The sequence below is a fragment of the Sycon ciliatum genome, chromosome 6, assembly GCF_964019385.1.
Source record: "Sycon ciliatum chromosome 6, ocSycCili1.1, whole genome shotgun sequence".
Classification (NCBI taxonomy): Eukaryota; Metazoa; Porifera; class Calcarea; order Leucosolenida; family Sycettidae; genus Sycon; species Sycon ciliatum.
The window spans coordinates 26,535,885-26,556,161 of NC_088648.1; the positions used below are offsets into that span (position 1 = coordinate 26,535,885).

At 44.6% G+C, this 20,277-nt stretch overlaps 2 protein-coding genes across 3 annotated transcripts; both read right to left on the minus strand.

Moving 5' to 3' along the window:
• Positions 1 to 2,985: 2,985 nt before the first annotated feature.
• Positions 2,986 to 11,397, minus strand: LOC135818924 (E-selectin-like). Its single transcript, XM_065332109.1, has 8 exons — positions 11,155 to 11,397; positions 10,576 to 10,866; positions 10,045 to 10,218; positions 9,169 to 9,339; positions 6,285 to 6,464; positions 5,465 to 5,638; positions 4,933 to 5,109; positions 2,986 to 3,674 (listed from the first exon to the last, which is right to left on the minus strand). Exons 1-8 carry the CDS (start codon positions 11,243 to 11,245, stop codon positions 3,304 to 3,306), a joined length of 1,629 nt encoding a protein of 542 aa, XP_065188181.1. The 5' UTR covers positions 11,246 to 11,397; the 3' UTR covers positions 2,986 to 3,303.
• A 1,221-nt stretch (positions 11,398 to 12,618) lies between these two features.
• On the minus strand, positions 12,619 to 19,720 carry LOC135819818 (CUB and sushi domain-containing protein 1-like). Of its 2 annotated transcripts, XM_065333097.1 has the most exons (9): positions 19,528 to 19,720; positions 19,104 to 19,182; positions 17,236 to 17,529; positions 16,767 to 16,937; positions 16,240 to 16,416; positions 15,598 to 15,771; positions 15,297 to 15,470; positions 14,226 to 14,408; positions 12,619 to 13,872 (listed from the first exon to the last, which is right to left on the minus strand). In XM_065333097.1, exons 1-9 carry the CDS (start codon positions 19,534 to 19,536, stop codon positions 13,151 to 13,153), a joined length of 1,983 nt encoding a protein of 660 aa, XP_065189169.1. In that variant the 5' UTR covers positions 19,537 to 19,720; the 3' UTR covers positions 12,619 to 13,150. The 2 variants fall into 2 exon arrangements, with proteins under 2 accessions (XP_065189169.1, XP_065189170.1); XM_065333098.1 differs by lacking the exon at positions 17,236 to 17,529.
• Between the last annotated feature and the right edge of the window lie 557 nt (positions 19,721 to 20,277).

Genomic DNA, 20,277 nt, shown 5'->3' on the forward strand with positions numbered 1-20,277 from the left:
CTTCAGTATCGTAAACAAACTGGCGTGTTCTTGCCTGAATCCGAGGGCGGCGTGTCCAGAATCTTGTTCAATCGATCGTGCACACGTACTGGTGCATGTGGCATGGGAGGTGACGACCTTGGAGAACACGCTCGTGCCAATCACCATGGTGAACACGCTCGTGCCAATCACCATGGTGAACACGCTCGTGCCAATCACCATGGAGAACACGCTCGTGCCAATCACCATGGTGAACACCCTCGTGCCAATCACCATGGAGAACACGCTCGTGCAGCTTTGTGGCGGAAGCCAATCATTAGAGAGGTTTCGTTTCACGCGGAGATTTGACCAATCCGAGAGAGGTTTCGTTTCACGCGAAGATTTGACCAATCCGCGATAATCGCGCCAATTCAGGAGTCCGTTTATAAGCAGCGAGCCAAGCGGTTCTACCCTCACTTCTTTTCTTTTCAGGCTGCGCTTCGGATGTGTTGTGTGCCGTAGGAAAATTCTACGCTAACGTCCGTGAATAGGGTTGTTCTGAGTACAAACGAAATTCCTGGCTTGCCGCTTGATCCGCAATCATCGGGCCATTGACATGTTGAGCGTTCAAAATCTTGTTTGCTCGCTGGAACGCTCCGTCTGTGAAGATGCTCACTGTTGGTTGATGACTTGCCAGCACCTGGTCACATGCGGATCCAGCGGCATCTGGCAAGCAAGGAATTTCGTTTGTTCTCAGAAAAGTCCTGTTTACGGAAGTTAGCGTAGAAATTTTCTAGGGCACTCGGCAGCTCCGGTGCGCTGACTGAAGAGGAATCAAGCGCAGCACCGAGTACTGCTCTCTTTAAACTTACACGTACAGCAAGTCGAGAAGTGGTGAATATAATTGGTGAATATAAGTGGTGAATGTGAGGTCAGTGGGGAATACAAGTGGTGAATATTCAGCAATATTCACCACTTATGTAGATGGCCAATTGTATTTGGGTGAATATGGAATGAGGTATAATATCTCTTATTGAAACCCATAAATCTCAGGTACAAAACCTTAATAATTATACATGTATATCCGCAGTGCACTTTACTTCAGGAAATACCGTGCGATTCAAATTGAATGTACGGTTCAAAGATAGGTGATTCTAGAGGATCATTCAATGACCAAGAGGGCATTGATGCAATACACGTATTGCAGAGATTCACAGAAGGGCAATGTTTTCTTCTCTCTATATATGTGTGCGTGATCCCAGATCTACACAGGTTGCCTATCAACATGAGGAACACACAATTCCCCAAATATCGCCGAACCTCTTCTTCACATTGTTGTACCCAGCGTGGTCTTGCGAATTAAATGTTTTGGAGGCAACAACGTTGTGAATGGCCGATGGTCCTCAGCGCTTGTTCAGCACCTCCACGAGCGACACTGACTCACGCCGCTATCTGGTGTTCACGAGGTGTTTGTCCCGCTGGAAACGGAGCGTCAATGTAAGTTTGTATCCCTGGTGATATTTGTATCTGGAGAGCAATATACCATAAGTGGTGCCCTTCAGGTAAAATATTCCTCAGCCTACTCAAGCTCAACTGATGAGGAGTTAATTCAACGAAACACTGTGTATTGAGCAGGGTTGTTGTTGTTGTTGTTGTTGTTGTTGTTGTTGTAGAAGTTTATTTAACGTCGCACCACAAACAGGCGATTTCGTCTCCTTTGATACATGTGGACGACAGAAGGAGTGAGAGAGAGGGGGGGGGACAGAAGTATGGAGAGAGGAAGGGTAGAAATAAATAAGCAATCAACCTCAGGGCTACACCAAAGCAAAAACGGAATGGGAACATACTTGTACTATTATATTATTATATTATATTATATTATATGAAGTATATTGCAAAACACGTTTACTATTCTTCAGTCCGCTATACCACAGAAACACACTAGCCGAAAAACATTTAAACGGAGCCATGATGCGCTTTTAGCAGGGCACAGAACTGAAGGTGGCTGGGCTCGGAACAGGGTGTGGTGCTTTGTCGCAGGTTTGCCGAGTGGACAGTTCGATGGAATTCTCGCGTGCTCTGGATGGCACTCGTGAGTCAGTCAAGTGAGAATTCAAGTCGGCAGGAAAACCGCGAGCTCCCATGTAGGGAGCAACACACTTTTCCTGAATACCTATAGATATGCTATTCTCAACCACTCGATCATATCCAACTATAACTGCGTTCCATTTTGCCAGTTTTCGTCCGTGTGTGGCCATCGTTCATCTTGGAATAAAATTCAAAAACTGCAACCAGGCCTTCAGGGACTGTTGCATCATTTGTCGCACCAAAATCGTCGGTGGCGCAAGGAGAAGCGTGTGGTTTGGGGTGACAAGTTACCAACCCTGCTGTTCCTTGTCAGAGTCAACAATACACTTTGTTCTTCAGCGTTGGGAATAGTATTGGAGTAGAAATTGCCTAGGAGACGTCGCGGAGGGGCGAGCTTTCCTGCGCAGGTATAAGTTTGGCCGGGCCTCAGCATGGCTGAGTGGAAAAATTCAAAAACATTATTTCAAGAAACCTCCAAAATGAAGATGGAGGACATGTCTTCAGTGTTAATAGATGTATTCTATTAGCTGTCGGTGTAGAGTGTTTGCTAATCGAGGACGTAGCTAGCTATTTTATCAGCGCTTGTAAATTGTCTATTTTCAAGATGATCATTTGGGGCGCCAGGAGTGATGGACCTCGTCTTCTGAAACGCTGGCATCGCTAAGCGGTACTGCTTCAAGTACTCTTCTAATTTGAGGCAATGTTGGCTTGATGGAGTTTTGTTCGTAGCTTTTTCGTTTACTCTGTGGCGTGACTGGTTTGTAGACCCTTAAATAAATTGATTTTTCGGCCATTTTCGAGGGGTATGCAAGTTTCAAGGTTCCCTTCAGAACCATTTTCTCTTTGCACAGTCAGTCGATCTACCCCCCCCCCCCAAAGGGAACCCAACTGCAAATTTCGACTTGCACACATACTTTGGTGTTCTAAGACAATCTCTCCTACACGCATGAGAATGAAAATCAAATATCAGTAGATGGATTGAATGGAAAAGGGACAAATTGGAAAAATATCTGCCGATGAGTAAGAGTAGAGCAAAATAGAATGAACAAGCAGTGTTATAAAGTAGAAAAACGCATGCGATCGCCAAAATGCATTCTAATAATGATGGTGTTTTTCGCGTTGTCCTTCCCGTGCTCTGCTTATCTCGATCTACAGTCTAAAGTTGGGATTCTATTTACACAATGATGACCTTGCTGCCCAATCCTGGTACACATCTTCACGTTCCTCACACGTGTTTACAGTGGGCTTGGTTAGGCCTTACTTGACGATATCATATGTCGGCTCTCCTTCTCCAGTTGCTTTTTCGGAGTTGAGAGTGTCAATTGTCGTTAGTTGCCCTGCCTGTTCCGTACCAGGGCGACTAGCCCTTGGCTGTGATGTTTCTACGCGTCTCCTTGTTGCGGCTGCATCTACAGCAGGGTTTGGGGCTTGGTTGTGATGGCGGATTTGATCTCTGCTTTTCTTTCTCTTTCCTAGGATCCGGCAGACCATGGAAAGCACTACCAATGTTGCAAGGATTATCACGAGAATACAAACGGAAGCAATACTTGCTGGGGCTCCAATCCAATTGCCATCATAAACTGGAGGCGGTGAATGGCTTGTTGTTGCAGCTGGCCCCAAGAGCGTAGCTGAAAAACACACACACAAGAAACATACTTTACTGTTAACCTCTCTAGTATTTTCTTCGTGGCCGCTGGGTAAATTTGCATTACGATCGTATATACTTTACTTCATAATACTCAAAATTGTTAGAAAAGAAAAAAAGGAAGAAGGAATTACAAGTTAGGTTGTAATGTCCACTACCATCACCGGTTAATAAACAATCAGCTCGCTCATGCGATAACGTGGCACGACACTGACCGAGACTGACCATTCCAGTCCATATTTTAAGATTTGTGTGGACAATATCAACACTGTTTGTTGAGAAGGGCTTTGTGCTATAATGGAGATTTGCCGAGTAGGAGTGTAGACAGACCTCTCATGTGCTCTGGATGGCAGTCGTGAGTCAGTCTAGTATCAAGTCAGTCCTGTATCATGTGCATTCGCGGTTGTAGGCGTATAACTTCAAGTTTGAAATTTGAACCCTCCTGCAGAGCCCACGCTGCTTTGGCAGTGGTGGAGGCTCGCTTGCCGACGTAACTGTCGGAGACCGTCATGAACAATGGACTGACTAATCATTCACTTGTCCTGTCTTTCTGAATAACATGTTATTGCACATGTTCTTGGTTTACGTTTTTGGCCTTTTTCATGCTTTGGAGTTATTTGTTGTTTTTGGACTGATAAGGTTGATTTGCAAAGTAGTGAACCAGTAAAAAAAAGTAGTGACCCAGTACAAAAAAGTAGTGAACTAGGAAAAAAAAGTAGTGAACCAGTAAAAAAAAAGTATCAAGTCAGTCGGCGGCATGGTGCGAGCTCAAGAGTAGGGAGCAACTGTCCTATAGCAAAATAAAAACACGTACTGATATAACAGACGTCTCTATTGTCTTCAGGGCTTAACGTTGTGACATTGGGACGGCACAAGGTCTAGAAAGTAAACTCTCCGGGCTTTAACACTGAAACAGTTCCCCTTATCTTTCAAAGGCCCGTCTCAATTCGTAAAGCAACGGGAGCAGTAACAAATTGGAAAGCTCTGCCAATCTCATCATGTGTAGAACTGGCTTTGCATGTCCTATTCAGCTACAACACGTCGACGCTGCTAGCTACGTCGACTGCCTCACGAAATTGGACGTATTTTAAAACCTATAATCATTCATGATCTACAATCACACGCGTGCATAATCACACATGTTTTCAGTCACATGGGTGTGCATGCATGTGTGAAATCAGGTATTCCGACCTTGTTAGGTTTCCTGGGCCTAGAATCACGCATATTAAACCCGTCATTACCTTCGCACAATGGGAGTTGCGACCATTGTCCCGTTGCACTGCAGGTAAATGATGCCGGTCCATAAAGAGAGAGCCCCTCTTTGCAGGTCACGTTGACCACAGAGCCAGCTTCATAATTGGACGAGTTGCTAGACAATTGGAAATGCTCCGATTCAGGGCCTAAGGCACAAGAAGCGCCTGATTTATAAAAAAAAAAAACAAATATAGGGGGAATATTGGAACGAAAGATTTAATCAAATGGAATATTTTCATGCGGTGCATGCGGGCAGCTCAAATACATATATTCTGAATGGCATCGTCTACACACCAAACCAGAATTATCTCTGTTGCTTGTTTGCGCTGGGCACTTATTAAAGTGCCCAGCGCAAACAAGCAACAGAGATGATTCAAATAGTTTAAAACAGGAAGCCCAAGACTATCCAAATCGATAAAAGGAAAACCGATTTGTGATCCAGAATGCTTACATACGTAGTGCATGTAGCAATCTGCCTGCAACAAGTCAGTCCTGAATGGGTTAAAAGTTGATACGTACGTTCACAGTGACTTCCGGTGTGTTCCCAAGATCCGGGAGGACGGCACCAAATCGAGTCGGTCCCTACTAGGGTGTAGCCTGGATCGCAGATATAAAGAGCTTTATCGCCAATGGAGAGCCCTTGGTAGGCAACCTGTCCGTTCAGAATAGAGACATTTGTAGTGCACTTAACCTCTGAAAGGACAAACAACATTGGAAAGGTACGGCACACATGAATATGAATTGAGGGTGCGATTTAGCTCGGTTTATAGACGACGTGAAGCATCTGTAACGATCCGTACATTGATATGTACGGATCGTTGCAACGCTGGTTTGAATAATAGACTGATGTGAACAGAGGTCTAGCTCTGATATCGGCTCCTGCGGGAATAAGCCCGGTTTCTATTCACGAAGGCAGTGCCTAGCGAAGGGGCGTATCACAAAATAAAGAGGATACAGCATAATGTAAGCAGACATTTGTCTTTTCTGTTCTTATGCAGTCATGCATTGTAGATTGGTACTCTTCATGGTATTGTGACACACATCTTGGTTGGTCTTGGTTGCCTCGCTGCTTTCTCTTCCCTCTTCACTCACCCAAGCCATTCACCATGCAAAGCTGTGGCGGCAGCATACTGACGCTACACGTGGACACTGCTTATTATCACAATCAGGAGCAAACGGTACAAGAGCAGAAGGGAAACGCAGAAACTGTTTGGTTCAAAATACAACGATTGTAAACTGTTGATTCAATTATTTAGTTTCAGGGTTTATGAGGAATACCATTATTGTAATACGGTAACGTCCACTTTCGCTGTTGACATCCGCAACGCAAAATACTTACCCCTGCAATGTGGCAATTGAGACCATCCGTCATCGTTGCATCGAGCAGAGTTTGGACCGATCAGTTTGTAGTTTTGTTCGCAAGAAAGCATCACAGTCCCGTTGTACTTGTAATTATCCGTAATGTTTCTCTTGAAAGCCACCATACCATTTGCAAGACGTGGCGTATGGCAGAATATTTCTGAAAGGCACAATGAAGTTGGGACAAGGGGTTAGCATCAGGCAAGAAAATATGTTCTAAATGATGTCAACATTGGCATCCACTACACCTTTACACACTTAAGAGAGCATGTCTGAGAATACCAAAGTATGTGTGCAAGTGGTACTCTCCGATTTCGCTCAAAATTTGCAGGTAGGTTGCCTTTGGGGTGTGGATTGACTGTGCAAAGCCCTTGAAAAAGTTTCTGAAGGGAACCTTGAAATTTGCATACCCCTCAAAAATGGCCGAAATATCACATTATTTATGGGTCTAGAAACGAGTCACGCCACAGCGTATACGAGCAAGCTATGAACAAAACTACATCAAGCCAACATTGCCTCACCTTAGAAGAGTTCCTGGAGCAGTACCGCTTACCCACGCCAGCATCCCAGAAGACGAGGTCCATCACCCCCTGACGCCACAAATGATCGTCTTGAAAATAGCCAATTTACAAGCGCTGGCAAAACAGCCAGCTACGTCCTCAATTGGCCAGAACTATACACCGGCAGATAGTAGAACACCTCTTCTAGCGCTGAGGACATGTCTCCCATCTTCCTTTTGGGGTTTTATTGAAATAAACTTTTTTGAATTTTTCCACTCGACCATGCTGAAATACGGCCAAAGTCATACCTGCGCAGGAAAGCTCGCCCCTCCGCGACGTCTCCTCAGCAATTTCTACTCCAACACTACTCCCAAGGCCGCAGAACAAAGCATAGTGTTGACTCTGACAAGGAAAAGCAGCGGTGATGACTTGTCACTCCAAACGACAAGCTTCTCCTTGCGCCACCAATAATTTTTTGTGCGACTGTTGATGCAAAAGTGACTGAAGGCCTGACCGCAGTTTTTGAATTTTATTGCAAGATGCACGGTGAGATCGCGTGCTCTGTGACGTAGGATGACGCTTCCTGCATCACGATACGCGGCCAACGATCGTGAAAGTGCCTGGAACGCTACTCGGAACAGACCATGATGGCAGAGGTAAGATGAGCTTCATTTCCTGCTTGAACTGCTGAGTACCCCAACAAACTGTCCTAGGAGTGTTGCAATGGCAGCAAGCCGTTGAAATATGCCCCGTACAGCATGGAGAGTTATTCGTCTTTCACACTTACCTCCTGCAATCCCGAACATAGTCCAACAGTAAAAGTCCCTTGTTTTCATGTCGATGCTCGACAAAAGCGGCTAGCTCGGTCCCTGTGTTGACTGGCACGCGAGTAGCACTGACTGCACGCACTTGTCGCGTGAACTGTATGAGAGATTTCTTACGTCATAAAGAATGTGATTTCATCATCATTTCACTGGTCTTCCACCTACATGGTCAGGGAAAGTCCCGGTTCGTAGGCCTACAACACTCCCAGCGTGTTCTTTACGACTTTAGCGCAGTAACAACACAAGTGGGATGACTTCCAGACCAACGGGCGTTCAAGGCGAGTAACAAGCGCACTTGACAAAGGTGACTCTGAAATCTCGTGAGCCGTGGGCCGCGCGACTTGGCATTCTTGCGTCATAAGGCACGTGATTTCACCGTGCATCTTGCAATAAAATTCAAAAACTGCGCTCAGGCCTTCAGTCACTTTTGCATCAACAGTCGCACAAAAAATTATTGGTGGCGCAAGGAGAAGCTTGTCGTTTGGAGTGACAAGTGATCACCGCTGCTTTTCCTTGTCAGAGTCAAAACTACACTTTGTTCTGCGGCCTTGGGAGTAGTGTTGGAGTAGAAATTGCTGAGGAGACGTCGCGACGGGGCGAGCTTTCCTGCGCAGGTATGACTTTGGCCGTATTTCAGCATGGTCGAGTGGAAAAATTCAAAAATGTTTATTTCAAGAAAACCCCCAAAGGAAGATGGGGGACATGTCCTCAGAGCTAGAAGAGGTGTTCTACTATCTGCCGGTATATAGTTCTGGCCAATTGAGGACGTAGCTGGCTGTTTTGCCAGCGCTTGTAAATTGGCTATTTTCAAGACGATCATTTGTGGCGTCAGGGGGTGATGGACCTCGTCTTCTGGGATGCTGGCGTGGCTAAGCGGTACTGCTCCAGGAACTCTTCTAAGGTGAGGCAATGTTGGCTTGATGTAGTTTTGTTCATAGCTTGTTCGTATACGCTGTGGCGTGACTCGTTTCTAGACCCATAAATAATGTGATATTTCGGCCATTTTTTGAGGGGTATGCGAATTTCAAGGTTCCCTTCAGAAACTTTTTCAAGGGCTTTGCACAGTCGATCCACACCCCAAAGGCAACCTACCTGCAAATTTTGAGCGAAATCGGAGAGATCCACTTGCACACATACTTTGGTATTCTCAGACATGCTCTCTTAAGGCTCTGTGCGTTTCGAACCTGTACTATTTCAATCGATGTTCAATCACTTTTCGGACAGCGTCGGGATTCAAGCGACACTATTACCTTGGAGGACAATTAGTAATACATCGCAACATGTCGCCCTTCCGTTTTATGCATATCGTATACTCAGATTCTAGATTTTCAAGAAGCCAAATACGGCCTATGTGTCCAGTGAATCTCTCACTATCGCTCCACATTTACATGTAAAGGGTTGGCAACTGAAATCCGACCCCTGAGCGGAGCAGCGCTCACATCGCAAAAGACCCAACACGGGATGGTAAAACTACGAAACAGAGACAGCTAGAAAGTGAACGCACCGCTAGGGGGTCGGATGTCAGTTGCCCTCACTGTACCTTCACACCGGCTGGTTATGATCCACATTCCTAATGTTGAACACGCTGCAGTGTTATGACCAGCCAGGCGAAAGCCATCGTTGCATGAAAGGGTGGCATTATCTCCAGGTTTCCTTCCACTGATAATAAACAATCCATTCGCAAACCGTGGACGTTCTAAACACTCTCCAGCTGGATATACGAGGAGTAAAAACCCGGAACACAAAAACAACTTAGAATGTGAGTTACGGATGAAAGGAAGGAGGAGAAAATGTTATGAGTTATGACTAACTCGTACCACCCATGCAACCACATCATATACAGTGAGCGAAGAAGGAAAAATGGAACAAAACTCCAGGAGTACTGACATTCAACAACATTCAATGCGAGTTGCCAAGGTTATACACGCACAGAGTGAAGAGGGAAAAGGTAATACTCTAATATTCTACAGTGGACAGAGAGTTGCCGCTCATTCTACATAGGGGCATTTTACACCTGGTTGTGCCCGCCCCTGTTCTTTGCCTTTGCGCAAGTCGATATAGTTTATAGCCGAGTACACGTCCATCCTGTTTAGCAACATATTGGTTCTCGGTTTTGCCAAGCAACAATTTCCGCGAGCTTAATATTGAGGTAGTCGTTCGTGAGCAGGTGTTTTTTTTGGGAATCAATGCATCAATGCTGTTCGTTTTGCTACTCTTTCTTTTTCCCTCCCCTTCTTTCTATTTATCGCCGTGGTTGGCAATCACCCACTCTCGTAATATTGGCCGGTGTTTCCGCCGAGTCTTGAGATGTTGCAATAAATAATAAATAATAATAATCAATGCATCACTTATATCGCCATATGTCCCGTACAGCCGGAGGTTTCTGCAACTTTCTCTTGTAAGGCAACAAGCTAACCTTTACACGTCGGATACGGCTTCGTCCAATCCCCTTTGTAGTCACATTTCACAGTTGGACCGCCCTGTAGTTGGAATCCACGCGTGCAGAAATACTGAGCCTCCGAAGGATGGCGACGTCCGCTAGGGTATTGAATGTAGCCTCCGTCCGGGTTCACAAGAGGCTTGCAAACGGCTACGGTCATAACATACAGACAGCCATGTAAAGCAATATTAAATTTAATTTTTATTTAACACTACTAGTAAAACCAACCACATAATTATCTGAATTACCTATGTCATAGACAAAGCCAAAGTGGGTTTTTTTCGAATTCGCAGCACCTTGCGCAACGCAGCGTGATTCGGGGTACTTGCTCTTCGGATGAAGAGCAAGTACCCCGAATCACAGGCCGAAAACAATTTCAAATTTTATGAAGATAGTATTACTATGGTGGTCAATTCAACACATCGCGATCGCTTGGTTTAATTAGTTTTTTGAAACTTGGATACTAGTATGCTCAATCCTGCCCTGTAAATGGTGTATCCTACTTACGTGGTGACTGTGGAAGTTTAGAAACAAGCATTAGTCTCATTCTAGATGGGCAAGTAGCTGACGTTGGGTAGCACATCAGGCTGGTGTCATTCACCCAAACGGAAAGGTTCTCGCTACCATAGATGTGATGATAGAAGTCTTGGAAGCACACCTCACGCGTGTCCGACCACGTTAGCATCCTGTGATGTGCTTGCTTCACGGTAAGGGTTCTTGCTAGAGCTTTGCTTACTTTGTCAAACGACGGAGGACTGACAAGTGCTGTGAATGCGTCATCGTTGCAGTACCAATGACCTGAGCAGTAGACAACATTCGTCATATAAACGTTAGCAGCACAGGCAGATTTTACCATTCAACTCAGACCTTAGCCTTTTACTTGGAAACCTAGGTGAAGCGTAGCCACGCTGATGCATAGTCCAGAAGATTAGCGAGTCCGTGTAAGATCAGATGCGAGCAAATTCCAACTCAAACGGGCACAAAATCCATAATCTTAGAATAATTGTTTAGAAAAGTCCTGCAATTGTGGGTTGAGTATTTCTCCATTACAACTTATTACAGGCTGTTCTCGATAATGTTACGTACCAACAGAACTGGAAGATGCCATTGACGACCTGAGAACGCAGCACAACATAATGGCTACGAAAGACATCGCACAGACTCCAGATAGTGACATTTTTCCAAGGAGATGTTGATTCTCCCATTTGCCGAAGAAATATGAAGACTCAGCTTCTAACCAAGTAAACGGGATTTGCAATGTACGGAGGACTCTACGCACGATTCGGTAATACGTGGAAGGCAACTGAATGCTAAATTTCAGAAATTGGAAATACGGAAAACTTTCCAAAGTCAAACTGCACGGTCCTATCAAGGAATTCGGTACTCATTTGAGGTTATGAACACGGCTATGAATAATACTTTTCTCAGAATGCATGCTAGTGCGCAAGGTTCATGAGACTTGGATTTCTGCGCCTATTTTGAATATGCCAATATGCCAGGTGGTTACAACGCATCGCACTACTGTTAGCAACCAGTGCTGGTTTTCGCCAGACGTTTGGCCTTCTCATGCCCAAAGTCCCATCCTTCCCTAGGGCAGCATGCCTTGGCGGCTAATCCATGATCTGCCATTACATTTCTCTGGTGCTCAAACGTTGGTGTGGCTAACATGTATATCGATCATTCAATTTGTCCCCCAGGCCGATACTACAGAGAATTCCTGTTTTCTGTTTACTTGATACATTACTTCAGGTGAACCTTAATCCCTGTACATACCCCGGTAATCCTACTCCTTCACCAACCGACGACCGCGTGCAGAGTTGTTTGTTCATAAGAAGAACAGTGTTTGGTCACGTTTATCTAAAGGCTCATATTCTGCTGACACGTCCGTATAGTACTATAGTAGTACAGTTTTCGTAGCTCCCCATTCTCTTGCGACTCGATACATAAAGGCGAATATCAATCTGTCGGTAACACCATTGATAATAATATTATTATTGATTTTGACATCCAAAGTACATGCCTGACATCCAGCTAATTTCAGATTCTTTCCACACTGTCCTGATGATGTCACAGTTTTTGAGCAACATATGAGGGAATTGGAATTCAACAAGGTACAATGCATCCCGCGCGCTAGCTTGTCTCGCGCACTAGCTTGTAGGTGAAGTGTGTGGTTTACAGTGAGGGGTGCGTCCCACCCGCCTGTCTGGATGACAAAGTTACGAAGTCGGAAGAGAATGTTGACCGGTCTCTACTGAGATGACGGCTACACCATAACTCAGTGGTTAGAGCATCACTGGCCTGAAGGGAAGATTCCTGGTTCGAGCCCTGGCGGTGACAGTCACGTTTTTATTCAGACTTTTACAGTGAGTACAATGCATGTATCAATTCTTCGGACATCCAGCACCTCGTGGACGACTCCACAAGAGATAGGTCGACAACATCAAAGAAGACCACTAGCCTCTAAATGTGCCGATTCTGGAATGCCTGAATCTCGCCACCAAAAAGCAACTCTGGTTAACCATCATTGACGGATGCATGAACCCCGTATGATTTGTTACAAAAGCCTCTTTTACGGGCAACAAAACACAATTTGCAAAGATAAAGGATGTTAACACAAATGAAGAGGATAATTGTATGAAGAAAAAAATAAACAGCGTATGATTTGTTTATGCCGGCAGTATACGACCAGTTCATAATTCTTTTCCCATTTGTGTCTTTCCCTCAAACCAGAAAATGTTCAATGTTATATTTTACTTATGAGTGTATGATGTAGTTTGGCAAAGAATGCTCTAAACGGATAGAAATCCTTATAAATGGCTTGATGACAAGAGGTAATTTTCATTCACTGAAAGTGGATATAAGGAGGAGTGATATCATAAATTCGTTTACGTTGCATTGGCGGAATTAGGTAGCACCACAGTCTATTATTGATTGCTAGCTTGGAGTTCATTAAACAAGTGTGAGTAGATACAATTGACATTGACTAAGTGCTGAATGTGGTCATTGCTTAACATTCGTGAGATGAAGATGCACATGTAAGCCATGCATTTACGGCCAGAGTTGGTTGTGACTACATAGATATCTATGTACGACATTTGTTCACCTTACTATACAGATCATTGCTCACAGATGCTTGTGATGTATTCACTGGATTGACTTCGGGCTGTGTTTTTTTCTTGACCTCGGCGTACTTGGGTGCGACCTGCTGTTGATTTTGTGCGCTCCCAATCTTCTTCACCTGGGAGTATATGGCTTCATAGGGTGAGCTATCTTGGACAGAATCTCCCTCGTTCCCTTCAGTGGGTGCATCGACCGTCGCGTACACATCATCTTCTGCCTGGGGTCTGTGTACGACGCCCAGAAGTGCGATCGAGCTGTGAACATGCTGGGACTGTAATTCGTGGGAGCTCTCACGCTCGCGACCTGGATTGCTGGTACCATCATCACTGGCAAATGTCCTAGAGTTAGGCATTGCTGAGGAACAGTGACTGTTAGAGTAGGTGACAACTGGCAGTGTGGACGTCGTACTAGCAGTGACGGGGTTAGGGCTGGATGGTGTGAGATTTGTGAACCTTTCCGCCAACTGCCGTGGCAGGGTCTCCAACCTCCCTAGCAGTCTTGGTATTGCCTTGGGCATGATCCCTCTGCTGGACAAAAACAACGCTATACCCATGACGCATGCTGTTGCTCCGCAGAAGGCAATTGCAACTAGTATTGCTCTGCTTCCGCCAACACTCTTCCAGTCTGGCTGCTGTCCGCTATGCGGCGTTCCAGGTTGGACAGTAACAAACGGGTACGATATCTCTAAAATGAACGACAGTAAAACCAAAAATTGAAGAAGGCAGAAAGATCATTGATATTTCAATACCTTCAGGGATGTGTTTTACCGGAGTCATAAATAGGGTTTCGAAAAGGAAAAGTTTGTGGCTTGTTTGAAGAATTAAATCATCACATGACAGCATAAACCTAATGCATCCAATTATGTTCTTCTAACCCTCTAAACCCTGGGAGGAGGTATCACAAATATGAGTACCTAAAGTGACGAGGCTGCACAGACATCCAGTTCACATTGACAAGGAACTTTTGTTGCAATGTTCCTTAATTCTGTTTTCTTTTAAATATGACACCTCTATATGCAGCCTTACACTTGAACTTACCAATGCAGTACGGAACTTGAGTCCATCTGCCATGCTCAGTGCATACTGTCCAGTTTTTTCCTCTCAGTATGTACGCCTCAGCACAGGAGAAATAAACCACTTCTTTCAGACGGTAAGACCTATTGCCAGTCTCATTCTCTATGCGGAGGAAGTCGTTCAGCTGTGGTGGTCTGCAGGACATGGCTGTAGAAATCGGAATAGGGAAGAGAGAGGGATAGAGAGAGAGAGAGAGTTAGAGAGAGGGAGAGAGACAGAAAGACAGAGAGACAGAGAGAGAGAGAGAGAGAGAGAGAGAGAGAGAGAGAGAGAGAGAGAGAGAGAGAGAGAGAGAGAGAGAGAGAAAGAGAGAGAGAGAGAGAGAGAGAGAGAGAGAGAAAGAGAGAGAAAGAGACAGAGACAGAGAGGAAGGTAGAGAGAGTGTGTGAGAGAGAGAGAGAAAGAGACAGAGAGGGAGGGAGAGAGAGTGTGAGAGAGAGAAAGAGAATGAGACAGAGAGGGAGAGAGAGTGTGAGAGAGAGAAAGAGACAGAGAGGGAAGGAGAGAGAGTGTGAGAGAGAGAGAGAGAAAAAGAAAGAAGGGACAGAGAGGGAGGGAGAGAGAGTGTGAGAGAGAGAGAGAAAGAGAGAGAGACAGAGAGAGAGAGACAGAGAGAGTGTGTGTGAGAGAGAGAGAGAAAGAGAGAGATACATGTGCACTAGTGCGTAATGGAGAGGAAATCAGCTGTGCAACCTTGGGTAGGGTCTAGAGTCATCAGGAATCATCAGGCTGATGATTCCTGATGTGTGGTGATCGTGAATAACTAGAAGTTTTGAGTTGGCGCAGCATACTATGGGCTGGTATATTTATAATATACTGATAACGCAATCTCTATATCACAAGTCATAAGGCTTTTCGAACCAAATATATGCGACGGTCCTGTATTGCCAGGGGTTTAGTACATACACGTTCAACGAGAGCAGAGGGGCCGTCTGAGCAACGCTAGCCATACACACGCTATATCGTGTTTATAATCCAAAGCAAGAGTTGGATAAGGTTTTTAGATCACACCCGACAAAATTAATATCTTATTACCTTCACAGTGGCCTTTGATTGACCTCCAGTCACCCCACTCGTCACAGATCGTGGTGGGATCTCCCCGCAATTCGTGGCCTGCATAACAGTGTAATCTACCTGTACTGCCGCTAGTCAGACCGCTGAACACCAAGTACCCTGATGTGTTGTTGATATTGGCCACGCAACCGATTTCTGCAAAACATTAGATGAAAACGATTATCTGCTAAGCACAGTAGTATAGCCAAAAACGTAGAAAATGAAAATAATTCAGTGAACATTTCAAATCTAATACTTCAGGGTGAGATATCCTGGTCCTTACTTTCGCAATGGGGAATCTGGGTCCACCCCAAACGCTTGCATGTCGCTGTGGCAGCTCCCACCAGAGAGTACCCCACAGCGCAGGAGAAGTTCACAACTTCATTGTAGACGAAGGCTGCTCTCTGCGGAAGCACGTTTGTATTCCTCGATCTGTTTGGGCTTCGACACGTGATTCCTGAAAAACGGATCAAATCGACACGCAGAAACCCGAAAACCCCTAAGAAGGTATTCATGCACTTGAAAATACCTCCATTCCGCCGCCATTCCGGTATTCATGCCCATAATAAATGTAGAATTTCAGAAATACACTGTGCAATACGTTTCAAGGAACAATGACTATGGCTGCAGCTGGATTGTGTATAATACTTGTGTAATTCTAAGTGGGACAATATTGGCGAAAAAATCAGTTTACTTACACGAGTTAATGTTGGAAGGCAATGAATCCCTTTACTTTCCAGTATTATTGTGTGCCATTCTACTTCTTTCATGGCTGAATGCTGATAATGCTCTTCAAGCTGGCTGTCAATAGGCCCAGTATACAGGTTTCTTAGTGTTCCTACAAACACGCCTGGTGTGTCTCCCCTGGTAAAATCAGCAATTTTCTACGATTGTACTGCTCGTGTCCTATATGTTGTTTGCTTACGCTTGCAAGAGGATGAAACGTTGGGCCAGCCGTCATGATCACAGGTGTACTGTCTGTCCATGCCAGCATCCAGATGAAAGCCTTCATTGCACACCACCTTTGCCTTATCGCCCTCGAGCACTCCTGTAGAACTGAACTTCCCGTTGGCTATACCCGGCTTATAGGAGCATTTGAATCCTGCGTAAAGAGAAGACCAGTTGACAATTTTTCAAGAAGAAATTAATTTAAACGCGGCCCCGGATAATTGAAAATGTGATGATCAGACGAAAGTCCGCCCAGTTATTATTACGATTAGCTTATTTAAAGTTATTTTACAAGAATGAATATCCTTTTCCCGTGATAGACATTGATTCTCGCAAATGAAATCAGGTTCTGGGTGGTTATGTGCATTCTATATACAACAATTATGATGACAGGCTTGAGACAAAATCTCATTGGCTTCGACACCAAAGCGTTCCCTTTTGGAGGGATAGTGGATGTTAAAGACTACCGGTATAATGCTGGTATTCGTTGATGATGCATCTTACGTTCGCATTTGGGTGATGTGGACCATTCTCCATTCGATTGGCAGCTGACTGTGGCAGACCCCACCAGGTAACTCTGACTGTCACATGTTACTAAAGCTTCAGAAGGATGTCTTCTACCTGACGGGTACGTGACAAACGCGTTGTCTACCATTTCTGCACTGGAACAGTAGCCTGAAGAGAAGTAACATCGGAAGGGGTTAAACCAACTGAATATTAGTAACATGAATTAAAATTGCTCTCCTCAGTATTCCCATTCAACTATTACGCTGCGGGAGCCTTTGTAACACAAAAAGGTATGTTGTTAGATAAAATTACGGCACGCACGTAAGCCCAGGAGCCTCCACTAAGATTCAAGACAGCCACGTTATACCGTACAGCCATATTTCTGGTTGGAACAATACCTACAGGATCTAAAGGCAGCATTATGCACGTTCTCTATATCCGATTGGGGTTTTCAATTCAGACTTACTGGGTTGAGTCACGAAATTGTACTGTAGGATTAATCTCATTCTTTTGGGACAGACAATCAGCTGTGGGTAGCATGATGCAGTGGTGCCCCCCATTAGCCATATTGGGGTTGGCTGTGATGGATTGATGTGAGCATAGTATTCCTGGAAACATTGCGTAGTAGTTGCGGCCCTTGTCAGTAACTTGGAATTTGTAAACCCATTGAAAGTGGTCCTCGCCTGTTCTTCTGTGAGGTTTTCATAACTCCTGGGACTGATGAACGCCGTTAAGGCGTCATCGTCGCAAGACCAGTGTCCTGCAAGAACACAGAACGTGAAACTGGGTTTGGGGACGAGGAGAAGAGACGGGTGGAAATGTCAAGCCAAACTGTGATTTACATGTGTAGCCACGCTGGGCTATTTCTAACGGTATATGGATTAGGGATAGGGCCTCGACTGTGCCAGCCTTTCATGTGAAAAGGGTTTGTAAAGAGTGCGACTGGTTAGGGTCCGGCCAGTTTGTTAATATACTATAATTCTTTGATTTCGCAAATCCAAACGAGCACAAATGCTCAATGACAAGGCAGCGAATATGTTATTGTGTTACAGGGAGAACATAATGAAAAAGAAGAGAGAATGAAAGAGAGAGTGTGAACGGGAGAAGAGAGAATGAAAAAGAAGAGAGAATGATAGCTATCTCAATGAAGAGCGAAGCGTTATCCAAACTAGTAAAGCCTGCGAATAGCAGTTCTGCAACCCACCTACACTCCTTTGACTAAGGAATAACTGCTTACAAGGGTACATAGCCAGCGAACTAGGCTAGAGATGGCTGTTGTGAGCTGAGACGAAACGAGGTCAGCGCTGCGGCGGCTGGAAGTCAAGGCTATATCGTTTGCAAACTGGATTGACATAGTCGGGGAGGTGACAGTAGGTTACGTCTCTAGTTTTGATGCTGACCGAACCATGCGGAACAACACAGGTGCCCGTAACAAGCAATCCTGAAGTAAAAATTATTATTATTAACAAGCCAGTCCGGAGCCAATGCACACTTGCTGTTGGCGACTTGATAGGTACTGTTTGAGAGGTACTGTTTGAACCAAGGGCGTGGCACGTTAACTCACTCAATGTTGGCGTCGACACATTGAGTTCCACCAGAGGCATTTGGAATCTTTCTTTGATTTGGCGGAACAAAAGAAGAATTGAAAAGGTACAATTGAAAAACAAGTGTAACAAAGGTACAAGTAAAAGCGCTACACACTGCAATTCATGGGCTAATTGCTGACAAAATATACAAGATGGGCGGTGAATTAGATGGTTACAAGGATGGAGATATTCTTTGTAATGTTATTTGCCGGTTTGTGTTTATGTTCGTAAAATGATAACATATTGTGAAGAAGAGGTTTGTGAGACTTCGGCGGTGCTTGGCGAATTGTGTGTCGCTCCCTACAATATTGTTGATGAAATGCCAAATACAGTACTGCAAAAATCGGCTTGGAATTCAATTTTGCTCTCTTTTCGATTTCCGCCCTCTAAATTCCCTCTCTTACGCATAATTAAATATTACTATGGAACAAATTCCAATTGGCCTAAGACAAGACTAGCCAAGCGTGCTGACGATGTCAACGCGAAAAGGCTAATAATAATGATTAGTCAAGTTTCGTTCTCTGTATTCCAATGCAAAGCATTTTTCATCGCTCTTCTTATTGCCACGCCCGATGCCAACCAAAACACCTTTTTGTAAAGAAAGTTCTGCCTTTAAGTGTTTATAGATATTGACAGGAACGATACACAGCCCACCAATGTAAGGGCTTGCAAACATAAAACTCAATGAAATGGGAGTTCCATATAAATGTCGGTGACTTGTTACATTATACTCGAAAATACCACTCACCTACAGAGACTGAAAAACTGATGCTGCATAGTTGTGATAAGATGAAAACCAAAAACCATATCCCCATGAAATGCTGACCCTGGAAAAAAAAGAGGAACATCCGCAAACGCATACCTGTGCTCCGAACACGACAACGCAAGGAAGCAAAACAGCTGAATACGCTTTTCACCTTCATTATCATTAACAATATTCTTTGAATAGAACTCTGAAATGGATAGAATGAATAAAGAGCAAGGCATAGGATGGATAAGGTTTAATCCTGATTGCAAGATACATCGAATTTCGCTTGTAATACTCTGTGGATTGGTAGTGCAATAGATTGTGCAGGTTCAAGCATACCGTTTTTCGTTTCAAGGGTCTAAACACAGGAGAAGAATGTTTTGTTCTGATATAGAGGCAGATAACGGGCAAGCTGGCTACTTACACGCAACATTTGGATCACGATGGATATACGTACGCGCCGATAGCACAGGACCAGCCGGAGTTGCAGTGATGAAAAATTAATGACAAATCAAAACCTCTTATAACCAAGATTCTACATACACTACTTCTTTGACGTCCTAGCTGTGCTATTGCGATTCTGAATCTGATTTTCGGCTCTCAACAGACTATCATATGAAGGCATGGAACCGTTTTCACATCTCAACGTTATTTGGAATTCATAGGGGCATGAAGCATCTAACTCCTGCGTCTCAGCTTCTAGAACACAGGCACGGTTGCATCCAGCCAATGCCTTTTTTCTCTTCTTCTGAAGGATTGTGTTGCCGCCACCTGTGTACCAGTCGACAACCCGACGGTGCTAAATCATGTACAACAAAGAGTTTGAAAGACCGTATAAAGAACACGCGGAAAGCTCATGCCAGGTGTTATCAACGCCCTCAGGTCATGACTGCTGAGACTTCCTGCAGCTCACCTCGGCCAGCCAGTGAGAGCCCTCCCGAAGTGCTCATCGTCCAATCTATCGCCATTTTGAAATTCACGCTTCGTAAATCGCATTCTGTGCTCCCGAAACTCGAATACAGGACGATAATAATAATTATTATTATCACTGTTGCACAACTAAACCTGAAGTTTTGGTACGTTCTTTTCGATTGTTGGGAAACTTCGCCTTTCTCCGCCGATTGGTATTACAATTATCACATAACACTGGCAAAAAAAGTCAAGGCCATGCTGC